This window comes from Plecotus auritus (assembly GCF_963455305.1).
Source record: "Plecotus auritus genome assembly, chromosome: 2".
NCBI classification, from domain to species: domain Eukaryota; kingdom Metazoa; phylum Chordata; class Mammalia; order Chiroptera; family Vespertilionidae; genus Plecotus; species Plecotus auritus.
Window position 1 is genome coordinate 225,455,897 of NC_137771.1, and position 19,460 is coordinate 225,475,356.

Below are 19,460 nucleotides of genomic sequence, written 5' to 3' on the forward strand. Positions count from 1 at the left end.
TAAGTGAAATAGAAGAAAAAAACCCTCTTTAAATGCAAACTTCTTAACATCATACTATGTCAATCCAGAATTCCACTTGACATGTAAAACTGAAAACCATTAGAGCATTTTGCCTATTTACCATTTTAAGGAATAAACTACCATTCCAACAAATTGTTTTGATATGTCATGAACTTACCTGGTTAGTTAGAGGTTGCTGAATCTGGTCAGAATAAGATAAGGCAGAAACCTGCTGGTCACTTATGTTTGGCTGGCGACGGTCACTGTACTGATGTGAATGGGGCATCTGTCCAGCCATCTGAAGGCCAGCAGCATGGAATGAAAATGACGGTGCAAGCCGAACAGATGAAGGTTTGCATGCTGAAGTCTCTCCTCCTGTGAGAAGACAAGGGAGGCTTGGTTACAGGATGTACTCAGTGCCTGGTGCTTGTATCCTCGGACCTATCTGATATTTCTTTAAATTAAGAGCACTTTAGGGTGTTCAATGACATTAAAAACCTCTAAAACTACAAACCATATGTCACTCAACACAACAGCTTTATGTTAAAAGGTATAAAATACAGTGATCAAATGAATACTTATAAATCTGTATTAAGAGAAAAATCTTAAATAGTTCTTTTTTTTTATAAAGCAGTAAGAATAATCTTTAATATTTATTTTCATATATGAGATTTTCATCAACTGAGAACCGTAAGTTATGTAAATAGTGTCAAGTTCTGAAGGGCCTCTCCAATGGATTGGGCTCCTGAGAAACCAATTCAAAAGAACATGGCTAAGCCCTGACCGGTTTGGCTCAGGGAATAGAGCGTTGGCCTACGGACTGAAGGGTCCCAGGTTCGATTCCGGTCAAGGGCATGTACCTTGGTTGCGGGCACATCCCCAGTGGGGGGTGTGCAAGAGGCAGCTGATCAATGTTTCTCTCTCATCGATGTTTCTAACTCTCTGTCCCTCTCCCTTCCTCTCTGTAAAAAAATCAATAAAATATTATTTAAAAAAAAAAAAAAAAGAACACAGCTAAGATGCGGCTTTGCACCTGCCAGGTGTATGGCAATCAATATCCCTAGTAGCCCCCAAACCAGCTGAAAGATCTGTTCTCATGATGCTCACCAATGACACAGGTAATGAAAGGTTGAGCATAATACACAAAAATGAATCCACAGAATGCTGGTTTCTCTGGACTCTTCCTAAGAGAACCGGGACCTGGCAGCCTTATCACAAGAACGAATGATCAATAATATCCACAGGTAGGCTGGGACCATCCATGATCGTGATTTTTATTGTAGAAATGACCGATACACACTTAGGGTCTCTAAAAGTATTTGGCAGCTAACTAATAAAAGTTAATTCTTCCTTAAAGAGGGGAAAAAACCTTCTTATATTCAATCACACTTGCTATCACAGACTAAAGCCTAAAGCAAAGGTAAACCCTGGTCAGCAAACTCTGGACCAGCACACTTGTCCACCACAACAGAACATCGCCCAGCACCAGGGTACTTTGCCTGAAGTCTGCTTTCCTTCAGACTTACACCTCCATTGGCCCAAGAGCGGCGAGCACGGACTCTCAGCCACGCAGTTTGAAACTTCAGCTCCACATTTACCTAGTCCCTTAGGTTTGTTGTGAAGTTTAAATGAGACACCTATACACCTAATTTCCTGGTAATGATAATATCTACCTCAAAAGGCTGTGGTGAAGGTTAAGTGTTTTATACATGTAAAGTACTTAGAACAGCTCTGGCAATTAGTGAATGGCTCAGTATCAGCTGCAATTACAGTGCTGTACAGTAAAGGATGATGAGACAGTGCCCCTTCCAGCAGAGCCTTCAATCTCCACACGGATGCTACACAGGCGCTACAAACTGAGGAAAACAAAGCTTGATCTTCCCCAAACGTAAGTGTCACTCCTGCTTCCTCCCACAGTGGGTGACCTGTCTCCCACCCAGTGCACAAGACTCAACGCTCTGGGAGTCTGCTCGTGTTCTCCTCCAGAGGCCACCTCAAGCAAACAGCCGCCCATTCTTGCTGATTCCACCTGCCATAGAACACTCCAATATCACCTTCCCACAGGAGACGCCAACACAGCCTCTTCCCTTCATCTCCATCACCCTATGCCTCGCTGGATGACTAAACAGATTCCTAACACTGACTCGTCTTTACTATGCCCATCTGCAAATTGTCATTTCTTCAAGAACACGACTAGTGACTGTCTAAAGTGCAAATCTCAATCTTCCACCCTATTCACTTGACTACCACATGCCTTAGCACTGCTTTTAGACCTTAGCTTGTCTCCCTCCACTACAGCATCAGGGGCTTGGCTGGCCCATAGTACATAATAAATATCTTCTGAATACGTAAGATGACAATGTAACTGTGATGGTAGACGAGATAACTTTTCTAAACATTTCATTACGCATTATAAAAAATACTCAATATAATTATGAGGAGCAACTTTGTTCAGTTAAAAAAAAAACACACAAAACACTAGCAATTTATCCTAAAGTAATTGATGATGTGCACAACGATAGTTAGGAAAAATGTTTTCTTAGCACTGTTTGTAACAGCAAGAAACTGGAAACCTACATGTTAAATAATGGGAGGAAAGGAGGCTTTAAATCTGCATTGTAAAAAAATGGAAAGAGATATAAATAGCTCTTATAAGAAAACAGTAAAGAAACTGAGGCCCTGAATGGTGAATAACTTAACCACTCAGCGTCTTAGTTTCCCTAACTATGAAGCAGACGTATTATGACACTAACCCTAATCCCTGAGGTTTGTTATGAAGTTTAAATGGACACCACAAGTAGACACGCAGAATAGAAGCTGGTATATAAAAAGCACTGCTTAAAATATTACTTCTGTTTCTATTATCAATGCCATTGCTATATACCATAAACTTATCTATATATATATATAAAAGCCCAGGGACCCAAACAGGACAGCGACCAGAACAATTGGAACGACCAGTGGCTATGATGCACACTGGAGCAGCCAACCAGCCTGATCTGATACCACGCCCCCCAGCTGGCCCAGCCCCCAATCGGACCCTAACACCCCGACTATGGGCAGGGCTGGCTGGCCAACTGCCCAAAGCCCCTCCCCGTGGCAAGCCCCGCTGCCTACTGCCTCCCACCCCGATCAGGGACCAACCGTCCACAGGCCAGCGCACCCAATGGGACCCCATCTGGGCAGACCGCCAGACCCCAACCATGCACAAATTCGTGCACCAGGCCTCTAGTTTATTATAATACTAGAAACCCAGTGCACAAAATTCATGCACGGGTGCGGTCCCTGGGCCTGGCCAGCAATCGGAGTGCAAGCATCTGGCTTGGAAGAGCAGGTCCCAGCTGACCTGTGGGCACTGGGTAGCACCTGAGCCCCCGGGCCCCCGTGCGCCCCCCTCCACCTGAGTCATGGCGCCCGAGTCCCCACGGAGAGATGCGGTGAACGCGGCTGGCCTGGCACCGCCCGCTCACCTGCTCCACCATCCCGCCATAATCCCGCTCTCATCAGGGCCCATCGGGGCCAGTAGCACCTCCACTGCCACCTGCTGCCAGTGCTGTTGCCATGTTCCACGTTGCCCCCTGGTGGTCAGTAATGTCATGGCAAGCAGTCGAACTCTTGGTTGAACAATTTTCACATTAGGCTTTTATTATATAGTACTAGAGGCCCGGTGCATGAAATTTGTGCATGGGTGAGGTCCCTAGGCCTGGCCGGTGATCAGGGCCTATCAGGCCGGCTGGGGCCTGCCACCTGCCGGCTGGGGGGGGAGCAGCGGGGGAGGAACTGTGGGAGGTTTGCTGGTCGGGGGAGGGACCAGGGAAGATTGGCTGGCCTTGAGAGGTTGGCTATGGGAGTGCACTGACCACCAGGGGGCAGCATTGAGCGTCTTCCCCCGGTGGTCAGTGTGTGTCATAGCAACTGGTCAACCAGTTGTTCCGGTCATTAAGTCGTAAAGGTCGCTTAGGCTTTTATATATATACTAGATGCCAAGTGCACGAAATTCATGCAAGGGGGGTGGTGTCCCTCAGCCCGGCCTGCACCTTCTCTAATCCGGGACCTCTCGGGGGATGTCCGACTGTCAGTTTATGCCCAATCCCGGGGATTGGGCCTAAACAGGAAGTCAAACATCCTTCTCACAATCCAGGACCCACTGGCTCCTAACCGCTCGCTTGCCTGCCTGCCTCTGCCTGCCTGATCGCCCCCTAACCACTCCCCTGCCGGCCTGATCGCCCCCTAACTGCTCCCCTGCCGGCCTGATTGTCCCTAACTGCCCTCCCCTGCCAGCCTGATCACCCCCAACTGCCCTCTCCTGCCAGCCTGATCGCCCCCAACTGTCCTCCCCTGCTGGCCTGATCACCCCCAACTGCTCTCCCCTGCCAGCCTGATTGCCCCCTAACTGCTTGCTCCCCCACACCGGCCTGATCTTGCCCCTAACTGCTTGCTCCCCCTTGCTGGTGTGATCTCACCCTTAACTGCTTGCTCCCCCACCGGCCTGATCGCCCCTAACTGCCTCTGCCTCGGTCCCCGCCACCATGGCTTTGTCCAGAAAGAAGTCGGACGTCCGGAAGATGTCCGGTTGACCCAGTCTAATGAGCACATTACACTTTTATTAGTATAGGTTGTTATAGATATATTTATAGATGCAGAAAAAGTGCAAAAGTCATTGGTATATAACAAACAATTATCATCAATTGAGCCTGTGTGTCAAGAAAAAAAAAAGAATGACCATCATCCTTGAAACTCCTCCCCACACTACTCAATGGCCCTTCCCAATCAATGCAAATTCCCTCTTCCCCAAAAGTATTTGATCTCCAAAACCAGATTTGTTTTAACTTTATATAAATTGGTCTCTATACTTAATGACATGTTTATAGGCTGGTTTGTTCATTATCATTACTTTATAGTATCCAATTATATGAACATATGACAATTTGTTTATCCATTCTACTTTTGATTGACATTTGGATTATGTCCACTTCAGAGTTAGTATGAATACTGCAGTAGGAAGATTAAGTGTCGTTGGTATGCACAGAGATGCTGTCCCATTTTTTCCCCAGTTTTTTTGAAAATTCAATCTGTTTTCCACTAGCAGTTTATGAAATTCCCTCTGCTCCACTCTTACACCAATACTGGAATCATCAGACTTTCTAGTTTCAGTCATTACAGGAGATGTGTGGTGCCCACTGTGATTTTAACTTGTATTTTTCTGTTGACTATGAGCATCTTTTCATTTATTTACTGGCCATTTGGATGTCCATTTATGTGAAATGCCTATTAAGACTTTCCCATTTTTCTATCAAAAAATTTTTTCACAAAATTTCTGAAGTTAAAAAGTTTCTATTTCTAAACATGTTAGATGTGAACATCTTATTGCTTAGAGATGATCTGTATCATCATTCTCTTAATGGTGTTTTTCACAATTAACACAATCTCTTATCACTTTTGTTTTAGAATTAGTACTTTCGGTGTCTGATTAAATCTTTCCTTATGCCAAAGTCATGAAAAAAAATGTTTTATTTTACAAGTCAGATTTTACCATTCACATCTAGATGGGCAATGCTCTTGAATTTTATTTACCCCCAAAATAAACATCTATTTGACCCCCAAGCAATTATTAAAAAAAACAAACTTTCCCCACTTCTCTGCAATGCCATCTTTGTCATAAATCACATGCCCATACATACTTGGATCTGTTTCTGGATTCTCTATTCTGTTCTATTGGATACAGACTTAACTAGATTCCTTAGATCTTTACACAAAAACCCAACTAAATTATGATCACTTTACAAGTTTTAATATTTAGTAGAGAATTTTATTCTTTAAGAATGTTTTAGCTATTCTTATCCCTTTGCATGTCCATGTATGTTTTAGAATTATCTCATCAAATTCACCAAAAACAAATGAACCCATGTTGGGATTTTGGTTGCACTTGCATTGTCTCTATTGAACAGTACTGTTCATCAGAATTTTCTGCAATGATGGGTTGATCTGCACTACCTAATCAGTAGCTACTAGCACTAGTGGGCACTTTAAACCATTTTATTTTTTCCTTCCCAATCCTTATTCTTCCCTTTCCCTTATTCCACTTGCTGGGACCTCTAGAACAGTGATTAGAAGAAGAGATAAGCACCACTGTCTCTTTCCCAATCTCAGGAAAAAAGCTTTCAACAGTTCTCCAGTACTGTGGTTGCTGTAGGTTTGTGGTTTTTTTTGAGATGTTTTTTATTTTTTTAATTTAATAAATCTTTATCATTCAGATTATTACAATTGTTCCTCTTTTTCCTCCCCATAGCTCCCCTCCACCCGGTTCCCATCCCACCCTATACCCTTACCTCCCCCGCACTGTCCTCATCCATAGGTGTACGATTTTTGTCCAGTCTCTTCCCGCACCCCCAACACCCCTTTCCCCCCGAGAATTGTCAGTCCACTCCCTTTCTATGCCCCTGATTCTATTATATTCACCAGTTTATTCTGTTCATCAAATTTTTTATTCACTTGATTTTTAGATTCACTTGTTGATAGATATGTATTTGTTGTTCACAATTTTTATCTTTACCTTTTTCTTCTTCTTCCTCTTCTTAAAGAATACCTCTCAGCATTTCATATAATACTGGTTTGGTGGAGATGAACTCCTTTAGTTTTTTCTTGTCTGTGAAGCTCTTTATCTGCCCTTCAATTCTGAATGATATCTTTGCTGGGTAGAGTAATCTTGGTTGTAGATTCTTGCTATTCATCACTTTGAATATTTCTTGCCACTTCCGTCTGGCCTGCATAGTTTCTGTTGAGAAATCAGCTGACAGTCATATGGGTGCTCCCTTGTAGGTAACTGTTTTTCTCTTGCTGCTTTCAAGATTCTCTCTTTGTCTTTTGCTCTTGGCATTTTAATTATGATGTGTCTTGGTGTGGTCCTCTTTGGATTCCTTTTGTTTGGGGTTCTCTGTGCTTCCTGGACTTGTTAAGTCTATTTCTTTCACCAGGTGGGGTGATTATTTCTTCAAATAGGTTTTCAGTATCTTGCTCTCTTTCTTCTTCTGGCACCCCCATAATTCGGATGTTGGTACGCCTGAGGTTGTCCCAGAGGCTCCTTACACTATCTTCATATTTTTGGATTCTTTTTTCATTTTGCTTTTCCGGTTGAGTGTTTTTTGCTTCTTTGTATTTCAAATCTTTGACTTGATTCTTGCGGTCCTCTAGTCTGCTGTTAGGTCTCTGTATAATATTTTTTATTTCAGTCAGTGTATGTTTAATTTCTAGTTGGTCCTTTTTCATAACCTCAAGGGTCTCGCTAAATTTATCGGCCTTTTCTAGAAAATTCTTTTCAAAGCCTTCTAACCATGGTTTTGAATTCTATATCCAGTCGTTTGCTTTCCTCCATTTCTTTCATTTGTGATCTATTTCTTTGACACCGCATTTTCACTGCTTCCCTGAGTTGGTAGAGTAGCTTTGTGTGCTAGGTGTCCTCTAGGGCCCAGTGGCTCAGCCTCCCCAGTTACCTGAGGTGGACACTCTTGGTGCACCCCTTTGTGGACTGTGTGCACAGCCTTGTTGTAGTTAAGTATTGATTGTTGTTGGTATCACTGGGAGGAATTGACCTCCAGGCCAATTGGCTCTGAAGATCAGCTGTGTCTACGCTGGGAGAACTTCTGAGCTGGAGACACCCTTATGAGACAAGACTTGCAAAATTGCAAAAGCCTCTGTGCTCAGCATGGATGGGGCGGAGTCTCAGGGCAGAGCAGACAGCCTTGGCTTCCCGTCAGCCCTGCCTTATGAGGACCCTGGGTCTCAGTGTCCCTCGGTAATCGCTGCAAGCACCTCTGAGAGAAAGCTGCCCTCAAGTTCCGCCCGCTGCCAGACAGTCCAGTTTCTCCCCGAATGAGTCAGGGTTCCCAGAGTCTCGCCCGGAACTGGAGTTCAGCACAGTTGGGAGCTTCCATCTCCCTCCCGCTTGAGAAAGCCAGCTGCGCACTCAGCAGTCAGTCCTCTCGGCTCGCGTGCGTCTCCATACCTCTGCCTTCCGCAGCTCCCCTGAGTCTCAGTGTGCTTTTCTCTTTTCCTAACAGTCCAGATTCCCCCCGAATGAGTCTGGGTTCCCAGAGTCTCGCCCGGAACTGGAGTTCAGCACAGTCAGGAGCTTCCGTCTCCCTTCCGCTTGAGAAAGCCAGCCATGCACTCAGCCACCAGTCCTCTCGGCGCACGCGTCTCCGTACCTCAGCCTTTTGCAGCTCCTCTGAGTCTCAATGTGCTTTCCTCTTTCCTTCTTGTTGTAGAATTTCCACTCAGCCAGCTTTCCTATGGTTCTGGATGGTGTCCGTTTTGTCTTTCAGTTGTAGTTTTGAAATTGTTGTACGAGGCAGCAGTTTAGGTGTTTACCTATGCCGCCATCTTGGTTTCTCCCCTGCTGTAGGTTTTTAATTGATAACCATTTTCAGGGTAATGATGTTCCCTTCTATTGGTAGTCCTAGTTTGCTAAGACCTTTTTCCCACAAATGGATACTGAAGTTTATTTACTGCTTTTTCTGCATCCAATGAAATGGCATAAGTTTTCAGATTTACTGCTAATGTGATGAAAAACATTGACTGAGTTGTGAATGTTGAACTAACATTGGGTTCCTGGTTATCCTTTTGTGGTAGATTTACTAGTGAAACCATCTAGACCTAGAGTTTCTTTGTAGATTTTTCAATTAAAAGTTATATTTATATAATAGAACTATTCAGATTTTGTATTTCCTGGTGCCTATTTTAGTAAATTGAATTTTTTAATAGTATGTCTACTTCATCTAAATTTCAAATATACTAGCATCAAGTTCATCATAGTATCTTTTCATAAGCATTTTGATCCAAGGAGGTATAATTTTAGTGATATCCCTTTCAACTCAAGATTGGTTAATGAGGCCTTCTCTTTCTTTGTGATCAGTCTAATGAAAGGTTTATTAATTATCCTCTCTTATATGTTGCTTCTATTTCTGCTCTCATCTTGTTCTATCAGTTAGCAAGAGAGGTGTATTATAAATCTCCCATTTCACTTATGTTACTAGATTACATACATTTAGAGTTATACCTTTTTGATGAATAAAACCTTTTGTCATTACAAACTGCTTCTCTCTATTTCCAACAGTGCTTTTTACTCTGTCTGAAATTAGTATAGCTACACCAAATTTTCTATTAATCTTTGCATGGTATATCTTACTTTCAACCTTTCTATCTCCTTATATTTTAGGTTTGTCTCTTGTAAACAACACGTAGTTCTGTTTAACTTATATATGAACACTAATAACTTTTCTATGTTCCTTTCTTATTTTCTAGTAGATTGAAGTTTTAACCCCACCCCACCCCCCGAATACAAATTACGTTATTTTTAGTTATTTTATACACCAGAGGCTCGATGCATGAAAATTCATGCACTGAAGGGAGGTTCCCTCAGCCTGGCCTGCCCCCTCTCACAGTCCAGGAGCCCTCAGGGGCGGGAGCCAAACCGGCGATCAGGGGAAGGCAGGGCCCCCATCACACCTCTGCTGCTGCCACTGCCAGCAACGCAAACCTCAGCCGGCCCTGGTTACCTGAGCCTCGGACGGCCCTGAGCAGCTAGGGGGCTGGAGGGACTGGGGGACTCCAGAGGCAGGCGCACGGAGCAGATGGACCCACCTGGGGGAGGGCCTGGCCATGCCACACACCTGCTGCCCCAGCAGGGCTGAGGGGACTGGGCACCTCCATCTTGTGGCTGTGGGCACTGCCATCTTTGTGAGGGCATGATTAGCATATTCCCTCTTTATTAGATAGTATTATATTATCAACTATGTATCGTCAACTCATCAAAATCGAATTACTTCTTTAATCTGTAATACCATTGTTGACTTGTATATTACACACACACACACACACACACACACACAATCACAAGACCTCTACTCAACCATCCAGCATGATTAGAATCAGAGTTAAGATACATTTAAAGGGACAGATGGATAACTTTTTGACATCCACATAGCTATCGAAGAATTACAAAGAAATGGTTAGCTGCTGCTTGATTATGATTGTTACTAGGGGCCCAGTGCACGAATTCGTGCACCTTGAAAGGAACAGTGGGCCGTGAGGCTGCGGTAGGCACAAGGGCGGGTCTCGGCCCATCCTCCGCACCCCTGCCATGCCCCTCCCACCTTGGCACCTGTTCCCGCCTGCCAGCAGCCCTGCTCCCGCTGCCGCTGCTCCCATGCACTGACAGCGCCAGCCCCGCTCACACCCGCTGACAGTGCGGAGCGACTGGGGCAGGCGCCAGCAGCAGGTGAGAGTGGCGGCTGCTGCTCCAATCGTCCCTCAGGAGCAGGGGGAGGTGGAGAAGTCCTCAGGGGCAATCGGGGCCGGCAGCTGCTGCTTGCACCCGCTGATAGCGCCGAGTGATCAGGACCGGCACTGGGCACTGGCAGCGGGTGTGAACGTTGGCTCTGGCGTCGGCTGCAGGTGTGAGCGGGGCTGGCGCTGGCAGTGGGTGCGAGAGCTGGGCAGGACCGCAGCACGCAGGAGCAAAGAATTTTCAGTAACCACCAGAGGCTTGAGCCCCAATGACAGCGACCAGCACCCCACCTTGGTCTGACACCCCCGCTCACCTGCTCCACCATCCCGCTGTGGCCAATGCCCTCCATGTTCCATACACGCCCCCTGGTGGTCAGCACACGTCATAGCAACCAGTTGTTTGGTTGTTCCAGTTGTTCCACCATTCGGTCTATTTGCCTATTAGCCTTTTATTATATAGGATTACTATCCTCCTAAAATACTTCAAGTTCTGAACCTAGATCCAGTCAACTACATGCATTAAATTCAACAAGCTTTTACTGTGGTGATACTATGACACTGTTTATTGGGTGCCAATGACACTCATGATCTATAACGGCATTTCTCAAACTTTAACGTACTTACAAATCTCCTTTCAACCTTGTTAAAAGTGGAGATTCTGCTTCAAGAGATCTAAGGTAGGGCTTGAATCTACATTTCTAACATGCCACCAGAGGGTACCAATGAGGCTTTGAGTAGCACCTACTACAATGTAATGGCTCGCCTTAATACAGGAATGCCACTTTCCAGCTCGTACAGTAACAGACAACCCAAAGGTACGCTGAACCCTGACCCTGCCCTACACCTCAGTGCTCTTCCTCCCAACGGATACCTCCTAGACTCCAGGGCTCGTGCTTTGTTTTTTAAAACTGATGCGCATGCCCGCGCGTCAGGCTGAGATGCCAAATGAAAAGGAAAGTTTTCTTTTTCCAATTTGCTATAGATAATCTGAATATGGGTTAATAAGAAATAACTATGTTTTTCACTTGTGGGATGGAAATTTGTCAACGTGATTTTTTTTTCCCCCACAATCTTGGCTTTGTTTATTTTTTTTCTTTTCTAACCTGATTTTATTAATTAAGCAAATCACCATGATTTGTATTCTTCCTAAAGTTTCCATCTTCCCTTTTAATTCAAATGTCAATAAGAAAAAAATAACTCAGTTCATCCTATAATAGGGATGATGATAGTAAAGTATTAGGTTGAAAGTGCTGATATTAGAACTACTTTGGCCTATGAAAATACAATTTTATATGGTTTAACCTGCTATCTACCATATTATATGTAAGTCTTATTCAACTAAACTTAAAACTAGCTCATCAGTACTAATAATATTTTACTTACCCCGAAAATACATCACAATACATGTAGCAATAACAGATATTGTAATTTAATAATAAACTTATAAAGTTTAATTCAAAATTTTCTTCAAATTCATTACTTGGAGTTCAATTCCAAAATAATACTTTAAAGTGCTGCCAAACAGTACAAAAGGCAAGCTGGAAACAAGGATATGCATGTGGGTCCTACTTTGTCATATCCTGTATGGATCTGTTTTACCACGAGCATGTTTCTGCAACTTTTTAGAAGTTCGTAAAAATTGTGTTGGACCCTAGCTGGTGTGGCTAAGTAGATAGAGCATCGGCCTAAGGACTGAGGGGTCCCAGGTTCGATTCCCATCAAGGGCATGTGCCCAGGTTGCGGGCTCAATCTCCAGTAGGGGTCATGCAGGAGGCAGCGATCAATGATTCTCTCTCATCATTGATGTCTCTCTCTCTCTCCCTCTCTCTTCCTCTGTGAAATCAATAAACATAAGTGTGTGTGTGTGTGTGTGTGTGTGTGTGTGTGTGTGTTTTAATTGTGTTGGTAAATTGTTTACTAAAAAATGAAGTAGCTTTCTCACTCTATTCAAGTTACTGTATTTTACCAAGAAGCTATAATAAGTAAAGACCATACCACTAATAGGGATGAGCAGTGATGCCACAGAGAAACACTCCACGCACAGATCTCAGAGAGTGGAAGGCGGCAGGTACGACTCGAAAACATAGCAGTAGACACGGAGGCACTGTCAACCAGAAAAGCCTACAGAAGACCCAGGTGAAGGTAACTGCCACTGGTCTGGTTAACACCCACATGCAACTCCGCTTGCAGGCAACTTGGCCTTCTTTTTGTTATTAGTATGTTGACAGGGGACCATCCCTCTGACAGTATTAACCCACGTTAGATTTTAGAGAGAAAGAACAATATTAAGAAAAATAAAAATAATTCAAGTTAATTAAAACTATGGCATCTAAAATGTGGAAACTCTTATGAGGTCAAGCTTCTAGGACAGAATCCCCTAAGAAATGGAGGAGGGGGCGGGGGACAAGCTTATGTGGGAAGCAACCTGCAACAAGACATACTCTTAATGAAACAGAAAAAGTGTTAAAGGAATATGCAATTGTACTTTTAATGGTGGCTGGAAATAAAGGTACACAATAAAGAGGGGAACTAAATTTAAGTCAATGAGTAAATTTTGTTCCTCACGATATCATTAATCAGTACCAAAAACAGTGCCTGGCAAATGCCCTGCATTCAATAAATGTTTATTCAATGAAACAATACACTGAACCCATCAGTAATATTTAGAATGTGAAGAAATTGTTGGAAAGAAGGGGAGTGAGCTAAAGGGGGTAAGGATGAAAGAAATATTTTAAAAATGAGGGCTCATGAGCCAGAAATAAAGAAGTCTAATCATAGCACAGGCTAGAGCTACTGCTTAACAGTCTCTCTTACTCATTTTTATATCCCAGCCACATAGCACAGTGCCTGGCTCCACAGGTTTTAAATAAATGTAAATGACGCTGTAAATTCTCTAATGATAAGGACAAAGGAACTGATTTATTAACTTCCAGTTAGGGGCCAATACATGTCACTACAGAATACGTGAGCGTAAACACACACACACACACACACACACACACACACTCTCTCTCTCTCTCTCTCTCTCTCTCTCTCTCTCTCTCACACACACACACACACACACACACACACACACACACTCACACTCACAATGAGGCAGTCAGCCAGATCACTGGAAACCAACAATAAAGAAAAACATTGTCAAAGCAGCCAGAGGGGGAAAGTACCCGATGACATACAGAAGAACCACTGACTCTTGTAAGAAACCACACACACACTACAGTACCGGCTTTAAAACGATAGAGGAAAGAGACCTATAACCTACAATTCTATGTCCAGTTAAAACATCCTTCAAAAATGAAGGCAAAACACTTTTTAAGACAAATGAAAGTGCAAAAATTTGTCAACAGCATACTTATACTCAGAAAATGTTTACAGTTTAGAGAAGATGATTTGAGATAGAAACTGAGATCTACACAAAGGAATAACGACCACCAGAAATGGTAAATATGTAGATAAATAGTAAAAAAAGAAAAAGTTATCTTGTCGATATTTTTAATAACTATTTAAAGCAAAAATAACATTGTATTGTGCAATTTGTAACATACAAAAGTAAAACACGTGACAACCAGAGAGGTAAAATGAAAATACTTCACAGCACAACTTAAGGGTGCCTGGAAGAAGCCGTCAAGCAACCTCTAAGATTAGATGATTGATTAGATAGACAGATAGATAGATAGATAGATGATAGATAGATAGATAGATAGATAGATAGATAGATAGATAGATGGATGACAGGGACAGACCAACTAACAAGCCACTAGAGGAGACCAAGTAGAACGCTCACTGTACTTGGGAACTAAAAAGAACAGCTTGATACTTTGAGACGAGCATACATATGCATGCACTTTAGTCACACTATTTAACCAGCACCCATTCTGTTTGAGGTGCTACACTACCCTCAACAACTACATTGTAAGAACATCTTCCTGAACCCTACAAGAAATGAGTCCTTAACCCTTTCAATTATAAAAGACAAACCAGTCTTACAGCTGAAATTAGAGGTCAAGAACTTATTTTTAGTCATAGCATCTGGAACACAAAAAAAAGACTAAAACAGTCACCCAAGATATAGCTGCTAGATTCCACAAATTATTATACTTTACACAGTACAGCATGTAATATGGATAAATTTATTATTTTCCTCAACATTCTAAAATTGTCAACTATTTTTAATTAGTAAAAATAAGTAAAGCAGATACTACTACCTGATATTTCATGGGTTATGAGTAGTCATGAAAACTTCAAGTGGAAAATCTTTTTTACAGTGTCCCTAATAAAAAAATGTTTAATCATTACTGAAAACCATTTAAATAAAAAAATTTCCCCATTTAGTAGAAAACAAGGTGCCAAGAAGCTCTGAGACCTTAATTTCTTTGATGGGGGACGGGGGGCTTCCTTTTATTAAGGTGAGCCATTAAATTGTAGGTTAGGTGCTACTTGGTCTCAGTTTAGCCAGCCGTGGGCAAACTACGGCCTGCAGGCAAACTACGGCCCGCAGGCAAACTACGGCCCGCAGGCAAACTACGGCCCGCAGGCCGGATCCGGCCCGTTCGGCTGTTCTATCCGGCCCGTGGAGCCGAAAGAGCGGAGGGTTCTCTTGCTCTCCCCTCCGCTCCTTTACTTTGAATTTATATTAGTTCACACAAACACTCCATCCATGCTTTTGTTCCGGCCCTCCGGTCCAGTTTAAGAACCCATTGTGGCCCTCGAGTCAAAAAGTTTGCCCACCCCTGGTTTAGCCCAACATTTAAAAAAAAACCTTTTCCCTCTACCCCGGGCAAAGAGCAGAACCACACACATACTCCTCATTCATTCTTAGTTCTAGTGAGACAGCTGTTAAACATACAAGATATATTTAAATCCAGTTAAGTACTTGGGCACCTATATTGAATTGCAGCATAACACTTAAAATTATCCAATGAGGCAACCATTTGGCTTTGTGATTCCAATTAAAAGCAGTATATTTACCGGGATTTTCCATTACAGAATGCCCAAAAGGCAAGATATTCACCTGACCAGACACTTTGAAGTTAAGCATTAAGCAAATTTTAACTCTTCAAGAGAATTTATAAAGTTTAATAATAGAAAAACAGCAACCCTTCATTAAAAGTATATTTATATAGCAAACAGACACATCATTTCAGAGCTCAGAATTAGTTTTCCTTCTTCCATACCTACTGTGCAAACGTGGTTAAAATGTGCATCTCAGTTCTATACCAAATGAAAACAGTCTGGAAAACGTTACTGTCCGAAGTGTTATACAATATCCTTAACCTCTAACAACACAATTACAAACACTACGATCTGCCCCGCTCTGGAAAAAAATCAGGCAAAAGATGTTAACTGATATGTAATACGGGTTGGAACAGGAGAAGTGATCAATCAGGGGCTTATTTCAACAGTCCAAGCAAAGGATCGAGAGAGCCTTTCAGAGGTTAATGTTGAGAAAGAAAAGGAGAGAGACCTAGGAAAACACACTGTGAGGAAGAGCTAACCCGACGTGAAAACTTGTTTAAATATGGAAGATGAGAGCCGACCTGGACTCAAAAATGACTCAGAAGTTTGGAGCCTAGGTGACTTGGAAAAGTGGTGACAGGAGCCAGCAAAGGGCAGAGCTGAATGATGGTATCTCCTTAAATGCATTCTGACTTGAACGTCAAAGACTGCCTCTGAGCATAGCTCAGCAGTTTTCACTTACCAAGCACATGACAATGAAAACTCGGTTGAAAACAGACAGGAAAAGGCACAGACAATAAGAGGAGAAGGAAAGGGTGTGGGAGAAAAAGAAAACGGCCAGGAAGCGGAAGCCCAGGTTCTGGTCTAAGCTCAGAGGTAACCACGCCCCCTTCCCAATTATCCCCCTCATTGCATATGGAGGGACACCCCAATGTGCCCGGGGCTCTTCAAACTATACAGAACCACTGTCCCCTCTCCCTCATCTGCAAAGCAGTGTTTTGGGGAGCCTTTGTTTTTCTCAAGTATAACTAACCGGCTCTGCATTCTCAGGCAGAAAAGAAGATGAACACTCCTGAATAACCATCTCCACAGTCACCTTAAACTTGAATTACCCCTTTTTTTGAAGATCTAATTGGCTTTATGGAGTGATTCATGACAAGGGCAGCGTCCCATCTAGCAACCAGAAGTGCGATCCCTGACATCACATTTGCCTGACAACACCTCAATCAGGATTATCAGGCGGTGTCAAAAGCAGAGCTCTCACAATTCCTAGCTAGCGCAGTATTACATCTCCATCTATATACTATACGAGGCACTCATACTACCTTCGTCAGCACCAGTGCCTCTGCCAGCATCCGAGCACACAATAGTAACTTCTAAGTCTTTTCAGAGACAGCACTTTTGAATGCCTGCATGACACTGTAACTGGATATTTTATCCCAAGTAACAATGATATAAAAATAAGTTAACATTGGAACAGCTGATGTTTTCCATGAATCCTATGGGTATATTCATGATTACAATACTTCTTTTTTTAAAAAAAAAAAAGTCTGTAAAAGTTTTATTTACAACATCAACACCTAAAAATGTGAGGTCATAATTTCAAAATATGTTCAATTTCTCTGCCTCAGTTTGTACAAATTCATTACACCAAGAGGCTGCCACAGCATCCCAAACTACTATTATAAGATGTCCTCCTTGCCTATGCATCATCCTCAAAGAGAACGTAGTTATTCAGAGTAAAGTAACAGACAGTACACCCCATAACTTGAGACATTAAGTAAAAGACTGTTTAAGGACTCAAATATGTATATTAAGGACTGAGGGATAATTTGGGAAAATAATCTACTGTCTTTTGATGTGTAACATATGTAATTTTATAAAATTCCAAATATAATCACAGCTAAAAATCATACTCAATTGTTTTTAATACAGAAAATACTTATTTTTCTAGGTGAATGACACATGCCAATAACACTTCTTTCCACTTCCCACCTAAAAAGACATCTTACTTTAAAAAAAAGAAAAACGTTTTTGGCTCTCCCTCCTAGGAGCACACCCCCATCTTTACCCTCCCGTCCCCCTCCCGTCCCCCTCCCCTCCCCCACCAGTGTTTTCCTCACCTCTCTCTTCCCTGAGCTCCAAGGCCCTCCTTTTGTCTCTGTAACTTGTTTCCTAAGCCCATTTCTTCTACCACTCACTTCTACCTCTGTGATTTTCTAAATAAACTTTCTCTTATAAAAAATGTTTTTAGTTGAGGTATAAGTGACATATAGCATTATATTAATTTCATGTGAACAACATAATGCTTTGAGGCGTTTTGTTTGTTTGTTTGTTTGTTTGTTTTTAAAATGTATTTTATTGCTTTTTTACAGAGAGGAAGGGAGAGGGATAGAGAGTTAGAAACATCGATGGGAGAGAAACATGGATCAGCTGCCTCCTGCACACCTCCTACTGGGGATGTGCCCACAACCAAGGTACATGCCCTTGGCCGGAATCGAACTTGTGACCCTTCAGTCTGCAAGCCGACGCTCTATCCACTGAGCCAAACCGGTCAGGGCTGAGGCGTTCTTTTTTTAAGTCACTAGGAAATCACTGCTATGCCTGAGACCTGATAGGCACTAGTCATAGGTGGCTACTGAGAGCTTGGAATAATTAGTTGGAATTGAGCGAAGGACTGATCTTACTTGTTTGTGTATTCTAACTACAAGTGCAAAGGCTTACAGCAGACAATGAATGAAAGAATGGGCGAATGAAGCAGAGAGTGATTCCTGAATCCTGCCCACAGCACTCTCACCCCCTACCTAGTCTGAACGAGCTAACTCCTCATGAGCTGCTTGCATTTCCACTCACCCACTGAACAGCGGGAAGGCCAGGATGTTTTACTAATCTCTTTTATGCCAGCACAAAAGCACTCAATAAATATTTATTCAATGAGTGAGTGGATGAGCAGATATTAACAGACATCAAGTTCCCCACCTCAATTTACAGAGGGACAGCAGCAACCCAGAGAGGTTTAATCACTTGTCCAAAAAGGTCAGCGGCAAAAAAAATCAAGACTGAAACACAGTTTTCTCCCTCACAACACAACATGGGACCTTTCATCCTGATAAAAAGGTCCTAAAGTAGTTGTCATTTTTGGTCACTTGGTATCTCTGTACACCCATTTATGTTTGGGAAAATCGTGAAAGACCAAAAAAAAAAAAAAGCCATGCCCCCTACTATAAAAACCAGAGTAACAAAAAAATCTCTCTTCCTTACTCCTTGGTAACTAGGGTTTTGCTAAAAACCAAAGTTTGAACAGTCAAGTGTTCCTGCTCAGAGTTTACGATCCCGAAGGTGCAGGAACAGTGCGAGCCCATGTGCTGAGGGGAAGGGAAAGGTGAAGTTCATGCAGCAAATCCAGGAGTGGCCTTCTAACCACACTTGGGCCTATGACTTCACCCTGGCTGTATCCTCTGCTGCCTGCACTTTGGTTCCTACTTAATTTTCCAGCATAATCTCCAGCCTTCCAATCAATTATGTGAGCTAACTTGCAGCCTTCAATTAAATTCATTTTTCTGCCCAACTTAGCCAAGAATGAGTTTCTGTTGTCTGCATACAAAAACCTCAACTATCACACATAAATGAACAATGAGGGCCATCACTCCCCACACCCACCCCCGCAAAAAAATAAAATAAAATAAACAAGATCACAGGAGAGGGGGGTAATTTACAGAAACATGGGGGAAGGAGAAAAGGAGCAACAATGAAATAATTATGTAGAATAAATCAATGTCTTACTGGTGTTTATGGCGGCTGTATTGGCCACATGGCCGGGACTGCTAATTAATAACCAAAGGCACTTCTTTTTCCTGACTGAGGCAACTAGTCATTTCCCAGGCTCTCTTACAACTAGCAGACCTGCGACTAAGATCTGGCCAATGGAGTACCAACAAGCGATATGTGGTGCTACCAGGCCTAACCCATAAAAATGTCCCTGAGTAAACCTCCCTGCTCTTTCCCAACACAATGACTGAATGCCCAAGACCTTTGGACACCATATGTATGTAAAATGGGGAAAACACCCCAAGTTTGGTCCTGGAATAACTAACTGTACAGGGTAGAGCAGTTATCCCCTGGTGTGACAGTCATTGGGCTATTACATGAGCAAGAAATGAACTTCTAATTTAAACCACTGAAATGCGGGGTATGTTTGTTATACCAGTTAGCCTACC

The 19,460-nt window shown here is 42.7% G+C and overlaps 1 protein-coding gene across 8 annotated transcripts in view; it reads right to left on the minus strand.

Annotated features, from left to right (window-relative positions):
• DYRK1A (dual specificity tyrosine phosphorylation regulated kinase 1A) overlaps positions 1-19,460 on the minus strand; it is a 138,168-nt gene that overhangs the window by 33,919 nt on the left and 84,789 nt on the right. For all 8 annotated transcript variants that reach the window (XM_080651785.1, XM_080651783.1, XM_080651789.1 and 5 more), the window contains one exon: positions 179-375. In XM_080651785.1, coding sequence (XP_080507911.1) covers positions 179-375 — 197 coding nt within the window. The remainder of the gene's footprint in view (positions 1-178; positions 376-19,460) is intronic.